This window comes from Herpailurus yagouaroundi, unplaced genomic scaffold (genome assembly GCF_014898765.1).
Source record: "Herpailurus yagouaroundi ecotype Mexico unplaced genomic scaffold, PumYag 162493, whole genome shotgun sequence".
In the NCBI taxonomy this organism is placed as follows: Eukaryota; Metazoa; Chordata; class Mammalia; order Carnivora; family Felidae; genus Herpailurus; species Herpailurus yagouaroundi.
Window position 1 is genome coordinate 1 of NW_024423217.1, and position 24,832 is coordinate 24,832.

General features: G+C 35.9%; 1 protein-coding gene across 1 annotated transcript; it reads left to right on the plus strand.

Moving 5' to 3' along the window:
• Positions 1-3,033: 3,033 nt before the first annotated feature.
• Positions 3,034-23,840, plus strand: LOC121026801 (PHD finger protein 14-like). Its single transcript, XM_040469585.1, has 2 exons — positions 3,034-3,220; positions 23,662-23,840. Exons 1-2 carry the CDS (start codon positions 3,121-3,123, stop codon positions 23,838-23,840), a joined length of 279 nt encoding a protein of 92 aa, XP_040325519.1. The 5' UTR covers positions 3,034-3,120.
• The last annotated feature ends 992 nt before the right edge of the window (positions 23,841-24,832 follow it).

Consider the following 24,832-nt stretch of genomic DNA (forward strand, 5'->3'; position numbering starts at 1 on the left):
TTTTTTTTTTAACATTTATTTATTTTTGAAAGACCGAGACAGAGCACAAGCAGGGGAGGGGCAGAGAGAGAGGGAGACACAGAATCTGAAGCAGGCTCCAGGCTCTGAGCCATCAGCACAGAGCCTGACGCGGCACTCAAACCCACAAACCGTGAGATCATGACCTGAGCCAAAGTAGGATGCTTAACTGATTGAGCCACCCAGGTGCCCCTGGAATTCCCTTATATTAAACACATAAAACTTAGATAGAATTTATCTTGTATATATTATTTATAAGCATCTATGTGGAATACATATATAGATGAACACTAAACATATTTTAGAACCCATTGAGAACATTGGGCAGTATTACCATTTTAGGTGTAAATTTTAAATCCCAAGGGTAAGTGAAATAATTTACTATAAATAGTCATTGAATTATTACTACAGTGCCCCATTCTTAATTACCATTAGATTCCATTATTCTATGATATTAAAGTTATATCCTAGGTGATACTCTTGTGCCATTCCAAACCTACTTTCTCAATTACTATTTTTATGTAAAAATCATATTTTCAAAAGATATATTTTTTGGTAAAAACTTGAGCCTAACTATCTTGTCCAGAAACTTGAAAAATGATACACATCTTCAGAAGTATGCCAATAAAAATTGATACTAAATTTGCTTTTTATTTGATCACAAGTGTTCTCAACCCATGTTTGATGTATTAACGACAACGTGGAGCATAATATTTGAAGAGAATGTGTTGCTTAGATTTTCCCACTGAAGCGTTATCTGTCAATCATTTGGTAGGGCTCCAGTTCCCCTTCATTACTCTTGTCTTTGAAATACATTTCTGGTAAGAGTCTCAAATGATGGGGATCAGGGGGCCAGAAATACCAGTTAATTTTGATTTTTCTGCCTCTAAATGATAATATGTGTGGAGAGAATTTGGTATAGATACACAATTGAAACATTTACTGTTTTTTTTTTTTTTTTTTTTCTGAGCAAAATGGAAAAATAGGAAAATAATAGAATTAGAGCTACCTATTAGTGCTAATTTACTTGTTTCCCACATGGGTAAACCTTTTCTCAAGGGCTCATTAGTTGTAATTCCACCAGAGAAGTATTGGCAGCACCAATACTGTCAATCATCAAACTCTGGTTTCTGGTTATTGTCTAGATCTTTTTCTAGTCTATGATTTTTTTAACCTAGATGTGGTATTTTGGGGAAAAAGTCTTTTTTGGACACCATAGGAAAATATTTAAAGTAGCAGTGCTCACTGAAGCTTACAACATTTTGGGGGATTCCAAGGAAGATTCCTCAGTATAATAAATGGTCAGCTCATACTCCTCTTCTTGAACCACCTATAAGAAATAGGAAAGGAGAATGAGAATGAACACTTATTGGGTACCTCGTATGTCTTGGGAACATTGTTACCATACAGTTATCTTGCTAATTTTCACAACAATTTCATCAGGTAGGTATTATTTTTGTGATACCACTTTACAGATAAGAAAACTACAGCTTCGAGGTTCAACAGTTATTAAGTAGGAACTGAGAATGAAAGCCAAGAACATTGGGCTTTAAGTCAAATGCTGTTACATTGGAAGCTTGGCTGATGGAGTGAGAATCTGGGTAGATTTTTGTTTTGTTCAATGTAACAAACTACTATAAAATGTGAGTTTTCTTTTTAGGCAGTATTTCCTTCTCATGTCCAAAGCCCTCAAACTGCTTTGGCTTTGTAACAAGGAGGAACAAAATACAGTTTTCTTAAGTTTATTTATTATGAGACAAAGAGAGAGAGGGAAAGAGAGTGAGCTTGAGTAGGGGGCAGAGGCAGCGAGCAAGGAGATAGAGCATCCCAAGCAGAGATGTGGGGTTTGAACTCATGAAACCATGAGGTCGTGACCTGAGCAGAAACCAGGAGTTGGATGCTCAATCGACAAGTGCCCCCAATTTTAAAGTAGTAAGATTCTCAAGAGAAGTGACACTGCCTCCTTGTTGACTTTTCCTTCATTTCTGATTTGTTTTACAGATCAGTTGCAATTTAGATGTATAACACAGAATTGAAAAAAAATGTTATTGATTGTGACATTGAAGTATCATACAAATGTCATTTACAATTGCTATGAAATGATGACTGTAAATGTTATCTGTGGTTATTGGTTTAAAGGAATATGAAAAAACATGGTTAGGTTTTTAAAATACGTAGACTCAAGTGCTGTCTTATACAAAGCCCAATCTGGTGATATATGATAAGAATCATTGTCTTGTTAACCATTTAAAGTTTAAATCTGTAATGCAGTTTAAATTAGACAGGTAAACTGTTCTTTAATTTTATCTTTATATTTATTATGTCTTCCTCCTTTTATATTATAATTAGCTCCATATCTTTATTAGTTTACACTAGATCTTTCTTGACATGAACCTACTAGAGTACTCTCACTCTTTAGCAACTAGACAATCTGGATCCTTTTTAGATAGTTTTCTGTCTCTGTATACACAGATATGTCTATGCAGGCTCTCTTGGATCTGTCATCCAGTAATTTGATGACCCTGGAACTTCTGAATTCCTCAGCAGTTAAGGAGTGTAGAGTCTGTAACTATGCCATCACATACATATTTGCTTATGTGTTATCTTGAATTGATTTTTTTTCCTGTTTAACATATGTGTGTCTTGTCTCCCTTAAGGTAAGAGTATAAGCTTCCAAAGTATAGGAACCCTGTGTTAAACTTTTTAAACCCGTTGTACGGTTAATAATTACATGTGAGTTAATTTTTCCTTTCTCCTAGTTTAAGGGGTCAGACTATAATCTGGAATGGCAAAGCAGATGAAGAGTTGCATGCTTGCTTTTTCATTTCTTAAAGGAGAGAGAATATGGGACTTGTAGAGAAAATGAAAAATTAGAGGGTGCTTTGAGGGTCATTTGACAAAGAGATGGGTTTTCAAGTGTAATATGCTTTGAAATTACTAAAAGAATGGAGAATGCAGCATAATTTTAGAAATCCATAAAATAACTAAGTGAGAATTTTATTTATTGAAATTATCTTTTAATTTAAACGTGATTTTTCTGATATATTTTAATATTAGGACTCGCTGATTCTTGAGAAGAGTCAAAACTGGAGTTCTCAAAAAATGGACCACATTCTGATTTGCTGTGTTTGTCTTGGAGATAATAGCGAGGATGCTGATGAAATAATTCAGTGTGACAATTGTGGCATTACGGTCCATGAAGGTAATTTTGTTTTGTTTTGTCTCCTTGTTGAAACAGCTAATTGACACTGAATTTAAATGAGTAAAATCAGGTCTTTTGCATTTGTACTGTTCTAAAGTTCTTCTACAGTCTTTCATGGTGTTTCAATTGAAGCGACATCTCAAATCCTCAATGTATGAGGGTGTTATTTTTCAGATTATGTTAATTTAAAAATGTGTTTTTAAATGATTGAAATAGAAATATTATATGGAAATCATAACATTGAAGGTCAGTGTTAAAATATTTTCATTCTTGATGGCATTTATTTCTAGTTTTTACATGAAATTTAGATACAGAAAAAAAAGACTGTTTAAATACAGGAAAAAGTCTAGTATGTTAGTCTGGGAGAATGTTATTTAACATTCTGGGACGCCTGGGTGGCTCAGTCGGTTGAGCGTCCAACTTCAGCTCAGGTCACGATCTCAAGGTTTGTGAGTTCAAGCCCCGCGTCAGGCTCTGGGCTGACGGCTCAGAGCCTGGAGCCTGCTTCCGATTCTGTGTCTCCCTCTCTCTCTGCCCCTCCCCCATTCATGCTCTGTCTCTCTCTGTCTCAAAAATAAATAAACATTAAAAAAAAAATTAAAAAAAAAATTTTTTTTTTTTTTTAACGTTTATTTATTTTTGGGACAGAGAGAGACAGAGCATGAACGGGGTAGGGTCAGAGAGAGGGAGACACAGAATCGGAAACAGGCTCCAGGCTCTGAGCCGTCAGCACAGGCCCGATGCGGGGCTCGAACTCACGGACCGTGAGATCATGACCTGAGGTGAAGTCGGCCGCTCAACCGATTGAGCCACCCAGGCGCCCCCCAAAAAAAAATTTTTTTTAAAAATAAAAAGTTACATTCTAAGTCTAGTGATACATAGTTTCTTCTTTCCTGGTTATAATTTTCAATTTTAAACCAGTATTTATAGAGATTGTCTTTTTTTTTTTTTTTTAAGTTTATTTATTTTGAGAGAGAGAGGGCAAGAGCACGAGCAGGTGAGGGGCAGAGAGCGGGTGAAAAGAGAGAACCCCAAGCAGCCAAGCAGGCTCCCTGCTGTAGCACAGAGCCCAGTGCAGGGTTCAGTCTCAAGAACTGTGAGGTCCTGACCTGAACTGAGATCAAGAGCCCCCCAGGCACCTCTAGAGATTATCTTTTAAGATCTGAGCTAAGAGTGACTAATTATAATATATTGAGAATATTTTTGCCCATTTTATTTTTGAACCTTTTTCATTAATGTATTTGTTTTTTCACTTATTTTTTTTATTTTGACATAATTTCTGACTTACAGAAAAGTTATGAGTACTACAAAGAATTCCCATATATTCTTCACTCAGATTTCCCACATGGTAATATTTTGCTATTTTATCTTCTGTCCTGTAGCAATTTTGTTTTGAACTCTAGGAGGATAAACCGTAGACATAATGTCCCCTTCTACCCCTAAATACCTCAGTGTGTACTTCTTAACAAGAGCATTTTCTTACCATATAATTATAACCATGTAATTATCAAAGTCAGGAACTCAGCATTGATTGAACTCTATGTAATCTACTGACTGTATTCATGTTTTGCCAGTCATCCCAATAATGTCAGTTAGAGCAAAATAAAATCTAGGATTATGCATTGCATTCAGTCATTATGCCTATTTGGTCATCTTTAATCTAGAACATTTTTGAGTCCTTGTGTTTCCTGCCATTGGCATTTTTGAAGAATACAGGCCAGTTCTTCTATAGAATGTCCTTAATACTATTTTTTTCTTATCTTTTCTTATGGTTAGATTCAGGTGACATGCTTTTGGCAAGAATGCCACAGGAGTTGTGTTCTCATTGTATCATATTAAGAAGCATAGAATATTTATTTTTCCAGTTATTGGTGATGTTACTTTGATCAATTGGTTGAGACCGTGTCTTCCAAGTTTCTCTGTGGTAAAGTTGTTATTTCGTCTTGTCAGCTGATTTTTTTCTATCGGGCCATGACAACCACAGAGCAGTTTTTCTGTGGCCTTGCCTTTACCTGCTCTTTTGATGTTACAGCCCTCCTCCCAAGTAGTTCTGGTATTCGTCTGGGCCTATGGGACCTGCAGGGTCTGTGCTTCTGTGGCCAGTTCTCTTGCCTTCATATGAAGCTTCCCTTCCTTGCTGCCAAGTCTCAACTATGGAAATGTTTCCTATTACTATTACTCATTCACTTATTTTTTAATAATGTTTATTGAGTATCTTCTATATGCTTGCATTCTATAGGTTTTAGGCATGTAATATAAACATTGAAGCTTAATGTCTAGTAAGAGAGACAGGCAATGAAGAAATAAAAAAAAATAAATATATATCAGGTGGTAGTCTGGACTATGGAGAAAAATAAAGCAGGACAAGGAGTATTGGAAATGCTGTGGATGGGGGTGGTTAACGGGCAGGTGGAAGTTTGCGTTTACAAAGGGTGAAATGGAAAATCCTCTCTGATAAGGTGATATTTGAGCAGTGACCTGAAGGATGTAAGGAAGCAAGTCATGCAACTATTTGGAAAAAGAGTGCCCTAGAAAGAAGCAGTAGCAAGTATAAAGATCTTGAAGTGGGAACATGGTTGGAGTGTTTATATAATGGCAGGAACTAGGTGAACAAGCTTGCGAGTGGTGAAGGTAGAGATGGAATTAAACCAGGTGAGGCCTTGCAGGTCATAGATTTTATTTTATTTTTTAATTTTATTTTATTAAAAATTTTTTTTTAACATTTATTTATTCTTGAGACAGGGTGTGAGTAGGGGAGGGGCAGAGAGAGAGAAGGAGACAGAGAAGCCAGAGCAGGGTCCAGACTTTGAGCTGTCAGCACAGAGCCTGATGGAGTGCTCGAACTCATGAACCATGAGATCATGACCTGAGCGAAAGTTGGACATTCAACTGACTGAGCCATCCAGGCACTCCTTATTTTATTTTATTTTAAATGTTTACAGTTTATTTTTTTATTTTGAGAGAGAGAGAGAGAGCACGCGCGCACAAGTGAGCAAGGGGCAGAGAGAGGGAGAGAGAGAATCCCATGAGGGGCAGAGAGGGACAGAGATGGAGAGAGAGAAGCAGGGCTCACGCAGTGCGGGGCTCGTGCTCACCTGATGCGGGCTTTAACTCACAAACTGTGAGATGGTGACTTGAGCCGAAGTCCAATGCTTAACCGATTGAGCCATCCAGGCACCCCATAGATTTTAGATTTGACTGTGATGGATGTGGGGAGACCTAAGTGAATTTTGGGCAGAGGATTAATATGATTTGATTTATGTTTTGGAAGGATCACTCCAATGATTATTGGGTTGGGAGTAGACTGAAGTGGGTCTAAATTGGGAATCAGGGAGACCATTGCAATGATGCAAGAGAGGAATCGGTTTTGAGGTAGATAGTAAAAATTTGGTTTTAAACTGTCTGGAGTTTAGGTAAGATGTTGGGACCAGAGATAAAAATTTGGGACTGATCAAAAAAAAAAGTGAAGTGGTTCTAGCACTTCAGAGGAGATGGGGAAGACATGGCCAATGGGATAGGAGAAGAACCAGGAGTACTGTCACAGAAGCTATGTAAGGAAAATGTTTCAAACAGAGAAAGTGAGTAACTATCAAATTCTGGTTTTAGAGTCAGATGAAGACTATGTCCTGTGGCAAATTATCCTAATGCAATGGTAGACTCCCAAGTATATTGCCAGATAAGCCACCTCAAAGGTTGTGGGAGAAAAGGTTTATGGACAAAATGCTTATATTACATGGTTGGTTGGTTGGTTGATTTATTTATTTATTTATTTATTTATTTATTTATTTATTTATTTATTACCTTGAAGCTTATTTATTTTGAGAGAGTGTACGAATGGGGAAGGGGCAGGGGCGGGTGGGAATCCCAAGCAGGTTCCATGCTGTCAGCACAGAGCCCAACATGGGGCTTGATCCCATTAATTATGAGACTGTGACCTGAGCTGAAACCAAGATGCTCAACTTACTGAGCCACCCAACTGCGCCTTACGTGGTTTATTAAGTAAATATAAAATACATGAAGAGAAGCAAGGGGAAAAAAATGTGATTAGTTAACACACTTATGATAGAGTACAAGTTGGTGGAAGGATCACCTGAATCTTATGGTACACAGTTTGTATTGTATGTCCTGGCTCTCTCTGCCTTTTCAGCTCCAGAGCCCACATAGATGGTACCCTGGGCCAAAGACACACTCTCTTAGATCCAGGGACAAGTATGCCTGGTTATAGCTTTAGTTCTGCAGTTTACCTACAAAATAGTCATGGGCTTTGTGTTTTTAGGCTGTGGACACATGGAGTCAGAATGGTGTCACTGATCGGTGGCCATACTAAGGCCTCATGTATATTGTGTTCATGTCTCATGTGTATTTAGTATATCCTGATTCTTCTTTGTCTTCTCTATACTTAGTAACTAGGTGCTCAAGAATGTTAGATGTTTCTTGGTCTTTTTGTCCTTTTCTGTCAGTGTGTATGCACATGCTTTACTTTGTACATGTAAGTTTATATCTCATTTTGTTTTTCTATGGTAATCAAGCATGGTAATCAAGAGTTTACCATTGAATTTAGTCACATGAGCATCAGTGGTTATCTTGATTCAAGAGAGTTCAAGTGGGGATAGAAGAAGGAAAGTGATTAAATGCAATTCCTATGATGACTTTTTATATAAAGAGAAGCAGCAAGATGGGATCTTTGCTAAAAGGGTTATGGAGTTTGAGGGAGGGTTTGTTTCTTCTTATTTTAGATGATGTGTTAGTTATCTATTTTGTAACAAATTATCCCACAATATATCAGTTTAAAACAACAAACATTTTTTACTTCACACAGTTTCTAATGGTCAAGAATCTGGGCGTGGTTAGTTGGGTGATTCCGGTTTAGGGTCTCTCATGAAGTTGTAGTCAAAGCTGTTGGCCTAGGCTTTAGCCATTTCAAAGCTTGACTGAGGCTGGAGGATCTGCTTCTAAGCTTGTTTAACTAGTTATTGGTAGGCTTCCATTCTCTGGTGGCTCTTGGATGGAGACCTCAGTTCTTCACTGTGTGGGCCTGAGTATCTTCATGACAGGACATTTTTCTTCAGAATGAGTGATCAGAGAGAAAGAGAAGCAATTATATGAGAGAGTTAGTGTCTTTTGTAACCTAATTTTAGAAATAAATACTATAATTTCTACATATTGTTCAGCAGACCAGCCCTAGTTAACTTTAAATGTAGGAGGGGACCTTCTAAAATTGTTAATATAAAGGGCACTGATCATTGGGACCATCCTAGAGGCTGTGTACCACAGATGCAGAGATTATATAATATGTTAGTGTGCTATACTAACATGGAAGTGACCAGTGGAAAAGGAGAGTTGATGATCATTTAAGGAGAGAAAAGGAAGGAGTTGCTGGAGCAAGGGTTTTGAGTATAAGGCTAGAGGGGATAGGATCCAACACCAAGTGGAGAGACTGAGTAAATATGAGTAGCCAGAGTAACCGGAGGGAGACGATATATGGATACAGATTACGTAGGTTGTTAGATGTGGTGGTTGGAGCTGTGGAACTTATTTTTTGAATGCTTCTTGTTTTCTCAGTGAAATGGGAAGCAAAGTCATTAGCAGAAGAGTAGAGATGAGGGAGGTGTGGGAGATTTGGGAAGAGAGGTTGGTATAAAATAGTTATTTGGAAGAATGAAATGGACTAGGGAACTGTTTACATAATACTATATGATTGTGTGTGTGTGTGTGTGTGTGTGTGTGTGTGTGTGTGTATGTGTATGTATTACCTGTATATTTTATTGCCAGAAAGCTATAAAGTGTGTGTGTGTGTGTGTATGTATGTATGTATGTGTATTACATGTATATTTTATTGCCAGAAAGCTATAAAGGACCACTTGTGATTAGTGGTAATGAATATAAACAGACTAGTTCAACATGGTTGTGTGTATGTCTGTTTTGTTTTCTTCCTTTTTTTTTTTTTCCCACCCAGCATGTTCAGATTCCTTGGAACAGGTGCAGAATAGGTGACTATCAAAAGCAGCTGCTGTGCGGCTGATGTGTTTGTTGTATTCATCACCACTGTTGATCACAAATATGTTACCACTGCCTATATCCATAAATCTCATTGCTGATGTGTGATGCAGGCATGACCTCTCCTGTTAATGTTGTTGATTTCTCACCATGCCGAAAGCACTATCTCTACTTCATAGGTCATCGGTTTGACCATGGATATATTTTCTAAGGCTGGCACAGTGGTTTTAAGAAATTGAATTGGTTCCTAACATTGAAAAACTGGGATATTTATTTCACACGTTTTGGATTTCAAACTTCTCTTAAAGTGCTGGCAGCAGTATTTCCTCTGAGGGCAACAGTCTGCTAGAGTTGAATAGGGCTGCCTCCTGCTGGTGAAGCCTAGTTTTCTCACCATAATCCTTTCCCAGATCACTTACTCATTTTTGTCAGTTGCTTTTTCCCTGGAGGTATTTGAATGTATAGTTCCCCATCTGTTTTGAGGGTGCTATCTCTTGGTGCTGGTGCACAGACTGCTGAGGCCTTGTGGTCTCAAGGTTGCACAGCTATAATAGTAAAGCAATTACTCTTCTAAAGCTCCTGCCTTTGGGACTTAAGCCTGAGTCCACTAGGGACCAGTACTATGTACCACCTCTTTGTTCTTTTGTCTTTGATTCAGACTTAATGCACCTTGGATTCTTATTATGAGCTCTTACCCAGTCGATTCATTGTGCAAACAAATGTAGATTTCTGGAAGGGCACCCCATTAGTACCCTTGACATGCTTAGAGTTGTATTAAAGGTTCATAATGGGACCTGTCCTTCAGGTGAATAGCCTTTTTTATGTCAAATCTACCTTATTTTAAGGTAGTTCTGATTTTTTAAAAATAGCCAAAAACTCTTTCTGAGACAAGGCAGACAAAGATGATCAAGCTGAGTGGTAATTCCATTTAGGTCAAAGCAAGTTGTGTCTGTAAAGTCATGTAGCATATTTTCCTGCATAATTCATTTAACCAGCTCTAATGGCAGTTCAAGTTCCAAATGTTCTTAAGTATTTGCTAATGATTGCTCGTTTTTCTTGTAAGACTGAGTCATTAGAATTGGAGACCTATTTTTGTTATGGAAGAAGGAAAAAGAGAAGACAGGAAAGGGAAATTAATGCTCTTGAGTGTGAAGCTTTGTGTTTTGAGAGGTAGCTAATATGTAGAATAAATAAATAAGACAATAAATGGGGAAATTGAATAATTTTCTACCTCTTTAGGTGAATATGTTGTGGTATTATTGCTTTGTTGGTAGTTTTGTGAATTTTGTGAACTTCAGATAAATTCAAAGTTAAGGTGCAAATTATAAATCATAGGTAAAACATAATTCTTGAGAGGTTTTTTTTTAATTATGTTACAACTTTTCCCCTCTAGTGTAATTTCCCATTTCCTTTGTTAATGTTGGAGATTGTGTTGTATAATTGTGATTATATTATTCCCTCTTTTTTTTTTTTCCCCCGTGCTTTCTTACTAGAGTTAGAACTAATAGCTTGAAACATTTCTAGTTTTGGTAATTTTACATTATGTTTTGGCTTAGGGGACAAGTGTGATTAAACATTAATGTATTTTTCGTAGACATGAATTAAAGTGATGGTTAATATATTCTAATACAATTCTTATAGGGTGTTTGTCAGTAAACATATCAAACATGGTACTTGGGTCCTTTTTTTTTTTTTAAGAGTATAGCTTTTTTTTTTTTTTTTTTAATGTTTATTTTTTAGAGAGAGTGTGTGAGCGGGGGAAGGACAGAGTGACAGGGAGACAGAATCTGAAGCAGGCTGCAGGCTCTGAGCTGTCAGCACAGAGCCTGATGCGGCACTTGAACCCACAAATTGTGAGATCATGACCTGAGCCAAAGTTGGATGCTTAACCAACGGAGTCACCCAGGCACCCCTATACTTTGATCCTTTTTAAGTTGATTTCCTATAGGTTATTTGTGTTTGTCTAGTCTAAAAAATTCCTTTACCAGGTAGTATTGAGTAGTATGTTTGAGAAAGGGTTGTTTTGATATGGATATACTCCTCAGTCTCCGTTTAAGTTATTTTTGGTAATACTTAGGTAGTATTAGAAATAAATTATATTGATTAATAGAGCTATGAAGAATTTTTCATCATCACTAGTTTTACATCAGTAGAATCTACTAATAGAAAAATAAAAATAAAACAAAAACCTTGCTTAATAATCTTTGGTTTGATTTTATCTTCTGGGAAGGAGTAATGATGATAAGTCTCAGTATAATAATATTCATCTTGGTCAACATATATCTTCTGGACCTTTTTTGGGTCATTACACTGTTGCTAGCCCATGTTAATTAGACCCTGAGTTGAAAAAATAAGTCATGACTTGTGACTTGATCCAGATAATTTAGATTTTTTTGTTTTTTTGTCTCTTTCTAGGTGTACCATGTTCTTATTCCATTTTAATTTTTTCTTCCCCTGAAATGGAGTTAGCAGCCTCTTAGAAGTGTCAGTTCTTCACTTATCCTAATAGGAACTTTCATGACTGCTGAATTATTTTCATTTTCAAGGTCTTTCTCCCTGTATAACAATCTTGCTGTATTTAAAGTTAATAAGTTTTAAAAATGTTCTACAACTCCTAGTATTTAAATTAAAATGTCACTCTTAACCTATTTCAGTAGTTTTTTAAAGCTTTGCTACTCAAAGTATGGTTCATGGATCCACAGCATTAAGCAGTAGCATCTGTGTAACCTGGGAGCTTGTTAGAAATGCAGAATCACAGGTCCCTTCTAAATTAGAATCTGTATTTTGACAGGATCCCAGGATGTTTCATATACACATGAAAACATTAGTTCCATTGATAATACAGAGAAGTAGCTCTGCAATGATTACCAGGGTATCTAAACTTTAAAATTTTCAGGGCTACCCTTTGGGCATATTTAGCACCAGTTTATTGAGAAGGCTAAAAGAACGCAATTCCAGGTTGCCTCCAAGGTCTTCATTTTTTGTGAGTCTTTGTAATAGTCCCTATAGCAAGCAAATAGTCATCTGGGAGCCATCTTCTTTGGGCTATGCATATGCCTCCCCCCACTTCCCGCCCCCATTTATTGTTACTTTCAGTTCAGATGCAGTCTGCCAAGGAGAGTCATTTTTACCATAAGCAGTATTTCCAAGTAACACAATTGATACTCTACTCTTTATCAGGTTCCCAGACTAACAAAGGTAGAAACTTAACCACAAGTCAACAGGGGAAAGGGTTAATGGAATCACTTGGGATCCTACCAGTTCTCTCTCCTAAGGACTAAGAGAGACAAAGGGCTTTAATGCATGAGTCCCTCCAGGACCCGCCTTCTGTTGACTGTAGCAATATCTATTATGTACATACACCACTGAAAGTATTGAAAGTACTCTTTTGTGTACCCCCACTTCCCCAGTACTAGACTTCCCTCGTGCTGTCTTTGAGTCATAGTTCCCATCAACATTTCTGTCTCTCTAGTATTGCTTTTTTTGCCACCTAGAGAGGATTGAAGGGAGAGATTTGGTGAGCACAGCTTTCTCTATGGTGTTGATGTAAGCATTAACTACCATTTAAATACATTTATTTAAATATTAAATATTCTGTAAATATTTATATTTTAAATTTTTAAAAAATTTTTTAATGTTTATTTATTTTTGAGGACAGAGAGAGACAGAGCTTGAGCAGGGGAGAGGCAGAAAGAGAGGGAGGCACAGAATCCCTGAAGCAGGCTCCAGGCTCTGAGCTGTCAGCACAGAGCCCAACGTGGGGCTCGAACTCAAGAACTGTGAGATCATGACCTGAGCTGAAGTTGGACGCTTAACCTACTGAGACACCCAGGTGCCCCGATTCTATAAATATTTAAATGTTAAGACTATGTGCTAGGAAACTAGAGGATGTACCAGATATAGTCTCTGCTGTTTATATATAATAGAGGAAAGAAAACATGTAAAATAAGAGCGAAGAATACAGTTTTATAAATGAATTATAGATTCTGTGCTATGGGTGTATTGAGTGCAACATACCTTATTGGTAAATCTTTGTGAGTTGTGAGTGAGTTGCATGTGTTCTTTTTGTAACTGAACTCAAGAGGTTTGTTGCTTGGGGTGCATCAAATTGAACACAACCCGAGGAAGGGTTGGAAGCATTGTTATTGTTACAAGTAAGGGAACAGGAAGATAGCTCTCTAAATACTGTCTCCCATGGGGTTAGTACAGGAAGCTTTTATTTAGCGTATTAGGGAGTACTATAGGGAACTTACATAGGTGCTTCTGTTTCAATTGTACATGCTTAACATGTCGACATGCTGGTGCATACATCATGTGTTCAAAAAATGGCAGAAAGCTCCGCCCATAGGAGGAGATTTTAGTATAACAGTGAGCGAAGGGTAACTTTAAGGTTACTTCAGGAGGCTTCGGTGCAGGTCCTCAGCACCGAGGAGCAGTCAGGTGAGACACACCTAGCAAGGGGCTATCAGGTGAAACATCTAGTTAGGTATCTCCTTGGCTGGAACTGTTGGTTCTGTAGACCGAAACACTCTCCTTCCCTGCTTTTGTCCCTTCTCCTTCCCTCTTTCTCTTTATAGCTTTCAGCTCTCTTATTTGAGTAACTCCTGTTGCATCCTATCATTTTGATATGCAAAGAATAGGCTGCTGATCTTTGCACTAAAGTATATATTTCTGAATATATTGTATTTAGCTTATTGCTTTTTATTTTTATGAAATTTTAAGGTATTTATGAATTTTACCACATTTTATACTATTAAATTCATTTATGGACTGTTAATGCAAATTTTTCTTTGCATTTAGAAATCAGTTTTACATGGCTCCTTGCTTTTCAGCATTATGCTACTTTTCATTAAAATAAGCTCATCAAAGCAGAGATTACTTTGTATTTGTATAGACAAGTTATATTTCTTGTGAAAAATATTTTTAGGACAGAATCATTAACCTTGTTTATTTTTAGAAATGAGTGTTAGACAATTTAGAGATATTTTATGTACGTATAGTTTTTATTATTTAAAAATTCTTTTAACGTTTATTTATTTTTGAGAGAGAGACAGACAGACAGACAGACAGACACAGCAGGGGAGGGGCAGAGAGAGAGGGAGACACAGAATCTGAAGTAGGCTCTAGGCTATGTGCGACCAGCACAGAGCCTGACGCAGGGATCAAACTCATGAGCTGTGAGATCGTGACCTGAGCTGAAGTTGGACTGAGCTCAACCGACTGAGCCATCCAGGCACCCCTCTTTTTTATTTATTTTTTTTAAAGAAAATGTGAAGTAAAACCTTGATGAATTTGTGGTTGTTTATCCTGTGGTAAAGAATCATGGCAAATACTTTTTGTTCTATTTGTTGCCAGCTACATGAATTAGGGATAATATGTTGTTTGGAGATAGTCTTGAATGATTGAAGCCATTTTACCTATATAAGGATTGGAATCTGAAAATATCTTGCTAACAAGTACCTGTGTTTTTTATGTAGTCAGATTCTAAATCTCCTGCATGTTTTCTGTTTCTCCTGTGGTTGTGACTGATATTTGGGTGGTGTACAAAATACATATTAATGCTTTTTAGAATAGAGATAATCTATTTAGTTATCTGATGTTCTTTCCAGTGGTCTCAGATTTCATTGTGGAAAAGAATCACCTGAGGTGCTTGTTTAAAACAGATTTCTGGTTTCTACTCCTAGAGACTCTGATATAATAGGCCTGGGGTGGGACTCTATTATCTACAGTTTTAAAAGGTAACCTCAGGATTCTCCTGCAGGAGGTGGGGACGATCATCCTTTGAATGATATTGGTTTAGAAGGAAGTAAAATTTGAGAGAGAAGGAGAATGCATAGTTGGATGTCATGCTGGAGTTTACTATAGCTGCAGGTGTAGGTCATGGCAAGGAGCCAGGGCATTGTAGAATAAAATACACTTTCTCATATAAGGCAGGTAACAGACTCACCAAGAGATTTTTAGAAATTTTGGCTTTTTATTTATTTATAGAAATGGTTGGGAGCAAGCATAGAGAGGAAGAGATAACGAAACTCTGAAAACAAAAAATAATGGTGTCTAAGCCAGTAGAAGGTTGAGACTCGAGGCAGATGGGAGCTAGGGTGTTAACTTCTAAACAGATGTGCCTCTTCTTGCTCCAGCTCTCCTACTGTCTTCAGGGCTAATTTTTCGGAAATGCCTATCTGTTCATATTATTCCGTTTAAAATCATTTTGTCCCATTAGAATAAAGTTCACACTCACAGCAGGACTCTTTTAGATTCCATAACCTGCCAATTTGAATGACTTGCCTTTCCAATATTAGGGGGCTTTCACATATGCTCTACCCTCTACCCAGATTCCTTATGTTCTATAAATACAACCTAAATGTAGAGGTGTTAAATGAGTGTTACTGTCTTATGTTACTAGGAGATTTGAAAAATTATTTTTATTAAAATATTTCTTATGAAATATAAGTAACATATAAATATGTACAGAAATTGCAAACATAGAAGTACATAAAGTAAAAACGAACTACTGTTCTTCATCTGAATTTTGCTTCTCTTTGCATAGGAAATCACTAATTAATTTGGTCTGTATTCACACCAATCCCTCTCTGGTAGTCTAACTCCCCTACAGGTGCTATTCATTTAGCTTTGTTATATTACATAAATACATTTTCATTGTAGAACATATCAGTGTAAATGAACATCTTCCATACCACATAGAGATAAACATACTTAAAACTTTGGCGTGTATTCTTCCAGACTTTTCTTGCTTTCTCATGTGCATACAGGTAAACACATTAAAAAAAAATTTAATGGGGGGGGTACCGGGGTGGCTCTGTTGGTTAAGCATCTGACTTCAGCTCAGGTCATGATCTCCAGTTAATGAGTTCGAGCCCCATGTCAAGCTCTGTGCTGACAGCTCAGAGCCTGGAGCCTGCTTTGGATTGGATTCTCCCTCTCTCTGCTCCTTCCCCCGCTCATGCTCTGTCTCTCTCAAAAATAAATTAACGTTAAATTTCTTTTTTTTAATTTAATGGCCAGTAATATGCAAACTCTTCTTGTGACCTCTATACCTCTGTTACCACTGTGGTACTGTCCTACTTCCCATCCAAGATCCATCCATGTTTATGCGTTGCTTTTTGTGTCTTAGTCTCTTTTAATCTAAAACACATTTTAGAGTCATTCATGACCATGTGTTGAAGAATCTAAGCCATTTTTTAGAATAACTTGTAGAATTTCCCTCAACCTGGATTTGTCTTTTTTTGGTTTTTTGGTTTTTTTTCCCCTCATGATTAGATTCAGTTTAAACATTTTTTGGTAAGAATACTATGTTGATGATGTTTACCACCACATGAAAAGAACTATGATGCCAATTTGATGGTAGTTAAGGTGATGTCAACTAGAACTCTCCATTTTAAAACCATTTGTTTTTCTTTTGGTAATTAACGAGTAATCTGTGGCATAACAAGTTGGAAACTATTAATATCCTATTCTCCAATAATCTTTTGCAGAGTGGCATATGAGTTCTTGCCAGAATCATTTATTATGTATGTAGCTGCAAGATGGGGTTTTTAATTTTGTCATTCCTCTGCGTTTATTAGGCAGCATTTGTTTTGTGGAGAATTTTTCTCCCATTTTTCCTTTTCAGTATTACTATGTTCTCATCATCTATTACCAGATTGTTCTTTCTGTTGGTTAAATTGTCCAGATTTGACCAGTGGGAGTCCCTTCACTCAGGCTCCAGTGTATATATATGAATACACATATCACTTATGCATTTGCTTGGCTCTGTCTCTATCTAAATAAATGGTACAAATACCGTGGACTTTTTTTCCCCTGTGACTTGTCTTATTTCACTTATTTGTTAATCTGTTAGTATTGAGATTCTTTTCATGTGAGTACATACGGATACATTATTCTTTTTAATGTACGTAGTTAGTTATAGAACTGTTCAACGATGTCTTTATTTTTCTTTTTGTGTCTAGTTTTTTACTTATATTTAGTACTAACAAGTATGTGTCATACATATTCATGTAATAATTTCTGTGGGATAGATTCCTAGAAGTGAAATTGTTGAATCAAAAGATAAGTATGTTTTGGGGCTCCTGGATGGCTCTGTCAGTTAAGCATCCGACTTCGGCTCAGGTCATGATCTCGTGGTTTGTGAGTTCAAGCCCCGCGTTGGGCTCTGTGCTGAGAGCTCAGAGCCTGGAGCCTGCTTTGGATTCTGTGTCTCCTTCTTTCTCTGCCTCTCCCCCACTTGTGCTCTGTCTCTGCCTCTGAAAAATAAATAAATGTAAACAAACAAAAAAGATAAGTATGTTTTAACTTTTAAAAAGAATTGCCAGAATGACCTTCAAAAACTGTACTTATTTATATTCTTAACAATAGTGTACAAACTACTTGATAACACTGCATATTAGTAAATTTTATTTTAATCTTTTGGAGACTCTCATTTTATTAAAATATGCGCTCACCTTATTATGAGTGAGGTTTGGTATCTTGTCATTTGCATTTTATTTTCTATTACTTGCTGTATATATCCTTGGTCATTTCTTAATAGGTTCTACTTGGCTTTTTCTTATTGATTTACTGGAATTTGTTTTAATGTTAATCCTTTGTCCTGTATGTGTTGCTAATATTTTTGATTCTTGTAAATATTTTTTCCACCCTTTCCTGTGCTTGTTAACTTTGTGGTATTTTTCAATGTTAGAATGTTCATTTTTATACAGTTATAGCTATAAATCTCTCTGTACTACTTTTTAAGTTCCAGAATGAATTTTTATATAAAATTAATCCAGAGAAAGGGAAATTTTCTGAAGTATAATGGAAAGCTAGTGTTGCTGGGTTTTTTGTTTGTTTTAAATTCAGGTGCCTAAGTGACAAACTTCTATATTATAATTCAGCCATGGATTTTTTTTTTTCTTAAACATCTCATGGTTTAAACAGAAATTTCCTGAATATTTCATTTTTGAGAAAACTGTCCATCCTGATATAATACACAGATAGTAAATAAAATGTAGAACAGAGAGAAGAAACATTTCTAATAGTCCTAATATCCAGACAACCATAGGTTAGTGTTTTGGTATAGTTCCTTTATCTTTTCTTCTAATTTTTCCTCTTTTTATTTTTCGTCTTTTTTTTAAATATACTTATTCTTAAGCATAATTAAGAGAAGTATTTAAGTCAAGATTTTGCTATAAGACAGTACTTGAAATATTGCTTATAAAATGTATAACTGTCTGATTACTTTTCAGAGTATTCTCTTCATCCAAATATAGATGAAACTCTTTTCTCTTTGAAATCGAAGAGTTCCAACTTGTCATTTAGTATAAACACCTTTGTGACAAGATCTTATAACTGACTTGTAATAGTAGGGTACCCCTGAGTGTAATGTCAGTTATCCTGATACACTGATTGTACTGTGTGTGTGAAGAAAACTGTCACATATGTGTCATATAGTATGTGATAGAGCATTAGGTAATGCACTTGGCAGCAGTTACCTTAGGCTTAGCTGATGCATTAAATGAGATACGATCTACTAAGAGATGTTTTCCCCCTGTTCATTTTCAGTCTGTTGTCTTTTAACTAGCCCTAGACCATTTGTATTTCTTAGTATATGCAAAGATATATCCTTGTGAATGTTTATTGGGTGGTAAAGTATGTTCAAGTTATAACCACTTGAACTTTATAAGTCAGCAAGAACTTTGGTTCTTTTATGTTCTGTCATAGGTATCACACATCTTTTCTCAAATAATAGTATTACTTAAATTTTTTTTTTCTTTTAATAAAAATCTGAGGTCTTAGTGATAGGATGTTAAGAACGGAAAAAATGTTTTAAAATTTTAAATGACAACTTTTGGGTTCCTATTTTTTTTTCTTTCCATACTGAGAGATAATTAGGAGAGATATTATTGAATACATATTGCAGATCAGTTTAACTCAGTCTCAGAGATGTGGTTTGTCCAAAGTTACATAGTTGGAAGTTGGAAGACTGCAGGTCTTCTGCTCCCCTGGGAAAAGTTGAATGGAAAAAAAATCCACTGGATTATCCATACCCGTGTATAAATCAGAACAATTGTAGACACATTTATATTAGTTTTCCTTAAATACAATTTGTGTAGGTTTCATGTGTTGCTCAGAGGTTGATCCTAATTAGATGGCCATAGAAACATGTTTTCAAATTCTGAATGTCCAAACATTTGAAAACATGAAAAATATATGAAATAGGTTTTATATGTCTATTAATTTTAAGTGTTTACCCAAATGAAAAAAATTCTCTGCACTTTTGCATCTTCTACTCAGAATTACATAGGTAGAATTACATAGGTAGAATTACATGTTTTATGGTAGTTTCTATTCTGTTTTGTATAGAAGAAAGAAAAAGATCTTAAAATGTGTTTAGTCATTGGGGCACCTGGGTGGCTTAGTTAAGTATCTGACTCTTGATTTCTGTGGCTCAGGTCATGATCTCATGGTTGCTGAGATTGAAGCCCTGCCTTGGGATTTTCTCTCTGCCCCTGCCCCGTTTGTGTGTGCACACCTACATGTGTTCCCCCTACCCCCCTCTCTCTTTCTCAAAATAAATAAACTTCTAAAAAATGGATTTAGTCATTAATTAAAATGGATTAGAGTGGACATAACATGTTAGAACTTTGGTCAGTAAACCCAATAGGCATGGCAGAGAAATACTGGAAAAGTGGCAGGTGAAGAACTCTATAAATCTCACAACATACTGTGAATCATCTTATTGAAGCTGAAGAAGAAATACGCACCTGCTGGTTGATGTTTGAACTTACATAGTACCAATCTTCTAGGTTACAGAACAGGAATTGCCAAGGAGAATCCTTCAAAAATCATTCTTGAGGTTGTTAGTAAGTAGGTGGCTTAATCTCTGTGCAAATTTTTGTTATGTGTGTAGAATATTCTTTAAAAAATAGAATTGAAATTTTCTGTATTCTAATCGCAGAAATTTTCTGTGATTTACCTTGATTTTGGTGAATGAAATGAATAAAATAGATAGCCCCTTGGGGGCTTTGTTATTTTGGTAATTGCCTACTTTGTGTGAATATAGATGAAAGAATTTACTTCAAAGGAACATTATTTTATAAAGAAAATAGATTCTTTCCTTGTAGTATTGTATAACCCTTTGAAAAAGCAGATTATTTTTTATTTTGTTTTTGAGTTTGCTTTGAATACAATATTTTGTTTACTGTTGCCTTTATTGAAAAATTTTATTTTATTGGTGACAGTCAATAATAACTGCTCTCAAGAAGAAAATTATATTTCCTTTTCATTTTAGGGTTTGCCATCTAAAAAATGTATATCTAAACAGAAGTGAAGATGATTATTACCAACTACAATTTAATGATATTAAATTAATGAGTTTTTATTTCTTGGCTAATCTTAGGTACTGTAGTCTGGGTCCTTAGAAATCTTTTCTTTGGCATTCTTTTGCACAATTTTCAGATCATGTTAAGGTTCCTGGTTAACATGATTAACCTTATGGTTAAGGAACCATAAGGTTCTGCCTTTATGCCTTTGAATAGCATAAAGGTGACAATTATGGCATCTGCTTGAGGCAGCTTATATAAGTCATAGTTGTAAACCAACTTTTTAGTTTTCTGCCTACCAGCCTATTTTAATTGTAATCTATATTCAGTTTTTAGCATTGTGTAAAATACTTACATATGACTGTTGACTTATTAATGACATCTAGTAAATTAATGACATCTAGTAAATTATTTTCTTTTTATATCCATATTTTTTCCTTTTTAAAATTTAAATATTAAATACAGTGCAGTATTGGTTTCAGGAGTAGATGAAATTATTTTCTACTTGTGTATAGTTCTTTCTGGGTGATTTAATTCAGTATTTGTCTAGTTATTTATTTATTTTAATTGGCTATCTTTGGTATTTGTGAGAAGATACTCTAGTTTAGGCTCCTATTGTCTATTTAGTGTGTAACCAGGTCAGATAATCACATCTTACACTGCATGCATATAAACTTACCTGTGTGCTAAGTCTTGAGTCTTTTGACAGACGATCATTGCGTATATATGCTTCTCATAGTGGTTTTGTTTTGTTTTGTTTTGTTTTGTTGTGTGTATGTTTTTGTTTTTGTTTGTTTTTTGTTTTTTTAGTTTATTGGAGGTCACTTTGGATGCCCCTTAAAATTTGGCACTTAGACTACCTTCTTAGAAGAAACCTGGCTAGAGATCTTTGAGTGGTTGATAATTTGGCTATCTGTCTGTAGAAGCACCCTATCCAGAAGAGGTAATAAATGTGTCTTAGGAGATTGGAGAAATACCCAAGCTTAGAGATGACCAGGGCATACATTAGGCCTAGAATGAAGTTGTAATTTATTAACATTTGTGCGTTAATTTTTTTTCTCTTAAGGATATTTTATCATAAGCATAGTGTCTTTCTTTCTAGACGAAGAGAAATTAGATAACATGAAGTGTTGTGTCAAGCATCATTTAGGGAAAAGAAAACTATTTAGGAGTCATGACTGTTGTAGTCACCAGTGCTCTTTATTATAAATCATCAAGAGGTTGAATGGCTTTTTATAGTCTGGGTGAAATTATCTCTTAACTTTTCAGTTGCCCTTCATTGGATTCCGTATTTATCAGTACTCTGTTCATGCCAATACATCTTCTTGGTATTTTTATACTGAGAAAGAATTATTCATGACAATGGATGTGACATCTCTTCCTTCCTTCCTTCCTTCCTTCCTTCCTTCCTTCCTTCCTTCCTTCCTTCCTTCCTCTTTCTTTCTTTCTTTCTTTCTTTCTTTCTTTCATTTTTACTTATTTTTGGAAGAGAGAGAGAGAGACACAGCGCAAGCAGGGGAGGGGCAGAGAGAGAGGGAGATATAGAATCTGAAGCCAGCTCCAGGCTCTGAGCTGTCAGCACAGAGCCTGATGCGGGGCTTGAACTCACGAACTGTGAGATCATGACCTGAACCAAAGTCAGACAACTTAACCAACTGAGCCACCCAGGCGCCCCATAACATCACTTTCTAGTGAGTTTGGTTGGTTTGTCAGGCAATAACAGCCTGATCAACACAGAGTTCATTGATAAAATTGAGTTTTAGGAATTTTAATGAGAACCTGATCTTAACCAAAATGTTAACAGTGGTGTTGTGCCTGAATTTCCTGTTGGCTTACAGGTTTGACATCTAATCTACTATTTTTGTTCTTAATGTTTATTTTACTGCTTATTTTTTTAAGCATTTTTTAATGTTTTTTTGTTCTGCCCCTTCCCCACTTGTGGGGCAGAGATAGAGGATCTGAAGTGGGACCTGTGCTGACAGCAGAGAGTCTGATATAGGGCTCGAATTCACAAACCGTGAGATCATGACCTGAGCTGAAGTCGGATGCTTAACTGACTGAGCCACCCAGATGCCCCTCTAATCTACTCTTTTTAAGTTCAATCTTAAGAGTGATCTTTTTGATTTTATAAAAAGTTTAGCCAGATCTAGAAGCCCACATAGTAACTTTAGTATTTGTGCTGCTGAAGCAAGTACCCCACATAGTAACTTTAAATATAATTTATAATTGCAGGCATGTATATTTGCATTGATAAAGAAACTTTTTGCTTTTAATAATTGAAAGATAGTTGAAGTATAACATGACCTAATATAAAATGTAGAGACTTATGTTAATTAATCTTGTTTGTTTGGTATGTTTATGAGGATCTTTAAAAATTTTTATCACATTTTCTGCTTAAATAATTTAACTTCTCTCAGATTATTAAGTTAAACAGAAAAAGAGTAATTTCTTGTTTTCATTAATTTGAGTTATGAATAAATTTTTACAGAAGATAGAATTGTAAGTGCTTAAAAAAGATCAACTATCTTCTAGAGCTAGAAGTTGGCTCAGCTGTGAATGGAACCCAGCTTGTCTGACTGTAGTCCGAGCTATTCAAATTGTTTTATAGCCTTAATTTATGTCTGTGTGGGTTTCTGTCTTATTTTCCTTTTATTAATACTTAACTTTGTATTTATGGTTATATGGGTTTTTGTTTTAACTGCCATCTCCAAAGTTACATTAGAGGTTTCTTTGATTGTATGTTTGTTTTGCATGAACATGGTCTTCTATAAATTTAAGTGTCCATTACAAAGGGAGCACAATAAATATTTGTTAATCAATTGTTCCTAGATGTAATCTGATTTCTTTTTAATGAAAACTTCTATTTTTATGTAATTTTGTAAATTAAAAATTTTTTTAAAGAACTGTATATTTTTCTACTTCTGTAACGCTTTTTCAGTAGATCTAAAACTCTTTCAAAAGGTTGTTTCATTGTGCATACTATGGTAGGTGAAAAGTATTTTTATAAAATTTCACTTATGTGTTTTGACTTTGATATCATTTTTATAAACCATTAGTTTTTCAGAATTTTTTCCACTTTTTGTTTTGTGATTTTATAAATTATTTAATCATACTTTTTTTTTTTTTTAGGTTGCTATGGAGTTGATGGAGAGAGTGACTCAATTATGAGTTCAGCTTCTGAAAACTCCACTGAACCTTGGTTTTGTGATGCCTGTAAATGTGGTGTTTCCCCTAGCTGTGAACTATGTCCCAATCAGGATGGAATTTTCAAGGAGACAGATGCTGGAAGGTTGTTGTCATTATTCTGATGGGTTAATGTGTCTGCTTTGTAATGTGTCTTCTTCTATTTATAATTTTTTCAGTTACACACTTAGATTTGATTGTGTCTTTATATATATATATATATATATACATATATATATATATATTTTTTTTTTTTTGGCATAGAGTAAATGGGCAGTAGGCTACACATCAGGGGAAGGAGGAGAAAAGACCATTTATTGATTATCTGTATTTTCTTTTATGCCCATAGTTGTATTTAATCCCAGTAATGACTCTATGATGAGACAGGGGCTAAAGTTTTCCATATTATAGGTATAGTACCGGAGGCTCAGATCATTAAGTAATTTTGATTGATCAAGGCCACAGGCTGATGAACAGTCAAATTTGAACCCAGATCTATCTGACTTAATGAGTATATCAGGAGACAGAACGCATACAGTGAGTTTAAAAGGAAAAGTTTAATTTACAGAATTATTAAGCTATGATAAAGAGTAACTATGATAGAGGCTCCTGGGTGGCTGAGTTGGTTGTGTCTGACTTCAGCTCAGTTCAGTATCTCATGGTTTGTGAGTTCGAGCCCTGCATCTGTCTGTGCTGACAGCTCAGAGCCTGGAGCCTGCTTCGGATTCTGTGTCTCCGTCTCTCTCTGTCCCTCCCCTGCTCTCACTCTGTCTCTCTCTTTCAAAAATAAATAAAAACATTTTTAAAAATTAAAAAGAAAAGTAATTATAAAAGAACTCTAAAGGATATCCTAAGGCCGAGGGAGAGTAACCAGGGAATGACCAACTTGGAAGACCCCACCACAGACTGGGGTTCAACTTTGTTGGAGAAGGTGTAGTTGCAACCTACTAGAGGGCAGAGATGTTTGCTGGTTTGCTTGGGCCAGAACTGGTCTTTAGTTCTTGGCAAGTGGGTGTCTAGGCACAGGTTGCAGAGGGAGCTGGGGCAGTGGTGGGATGTCTGTAGTGTGTGATGTCTGTGTTAAGAGAGCCACAGAAAAATTGTCTCCAGTCTTGGC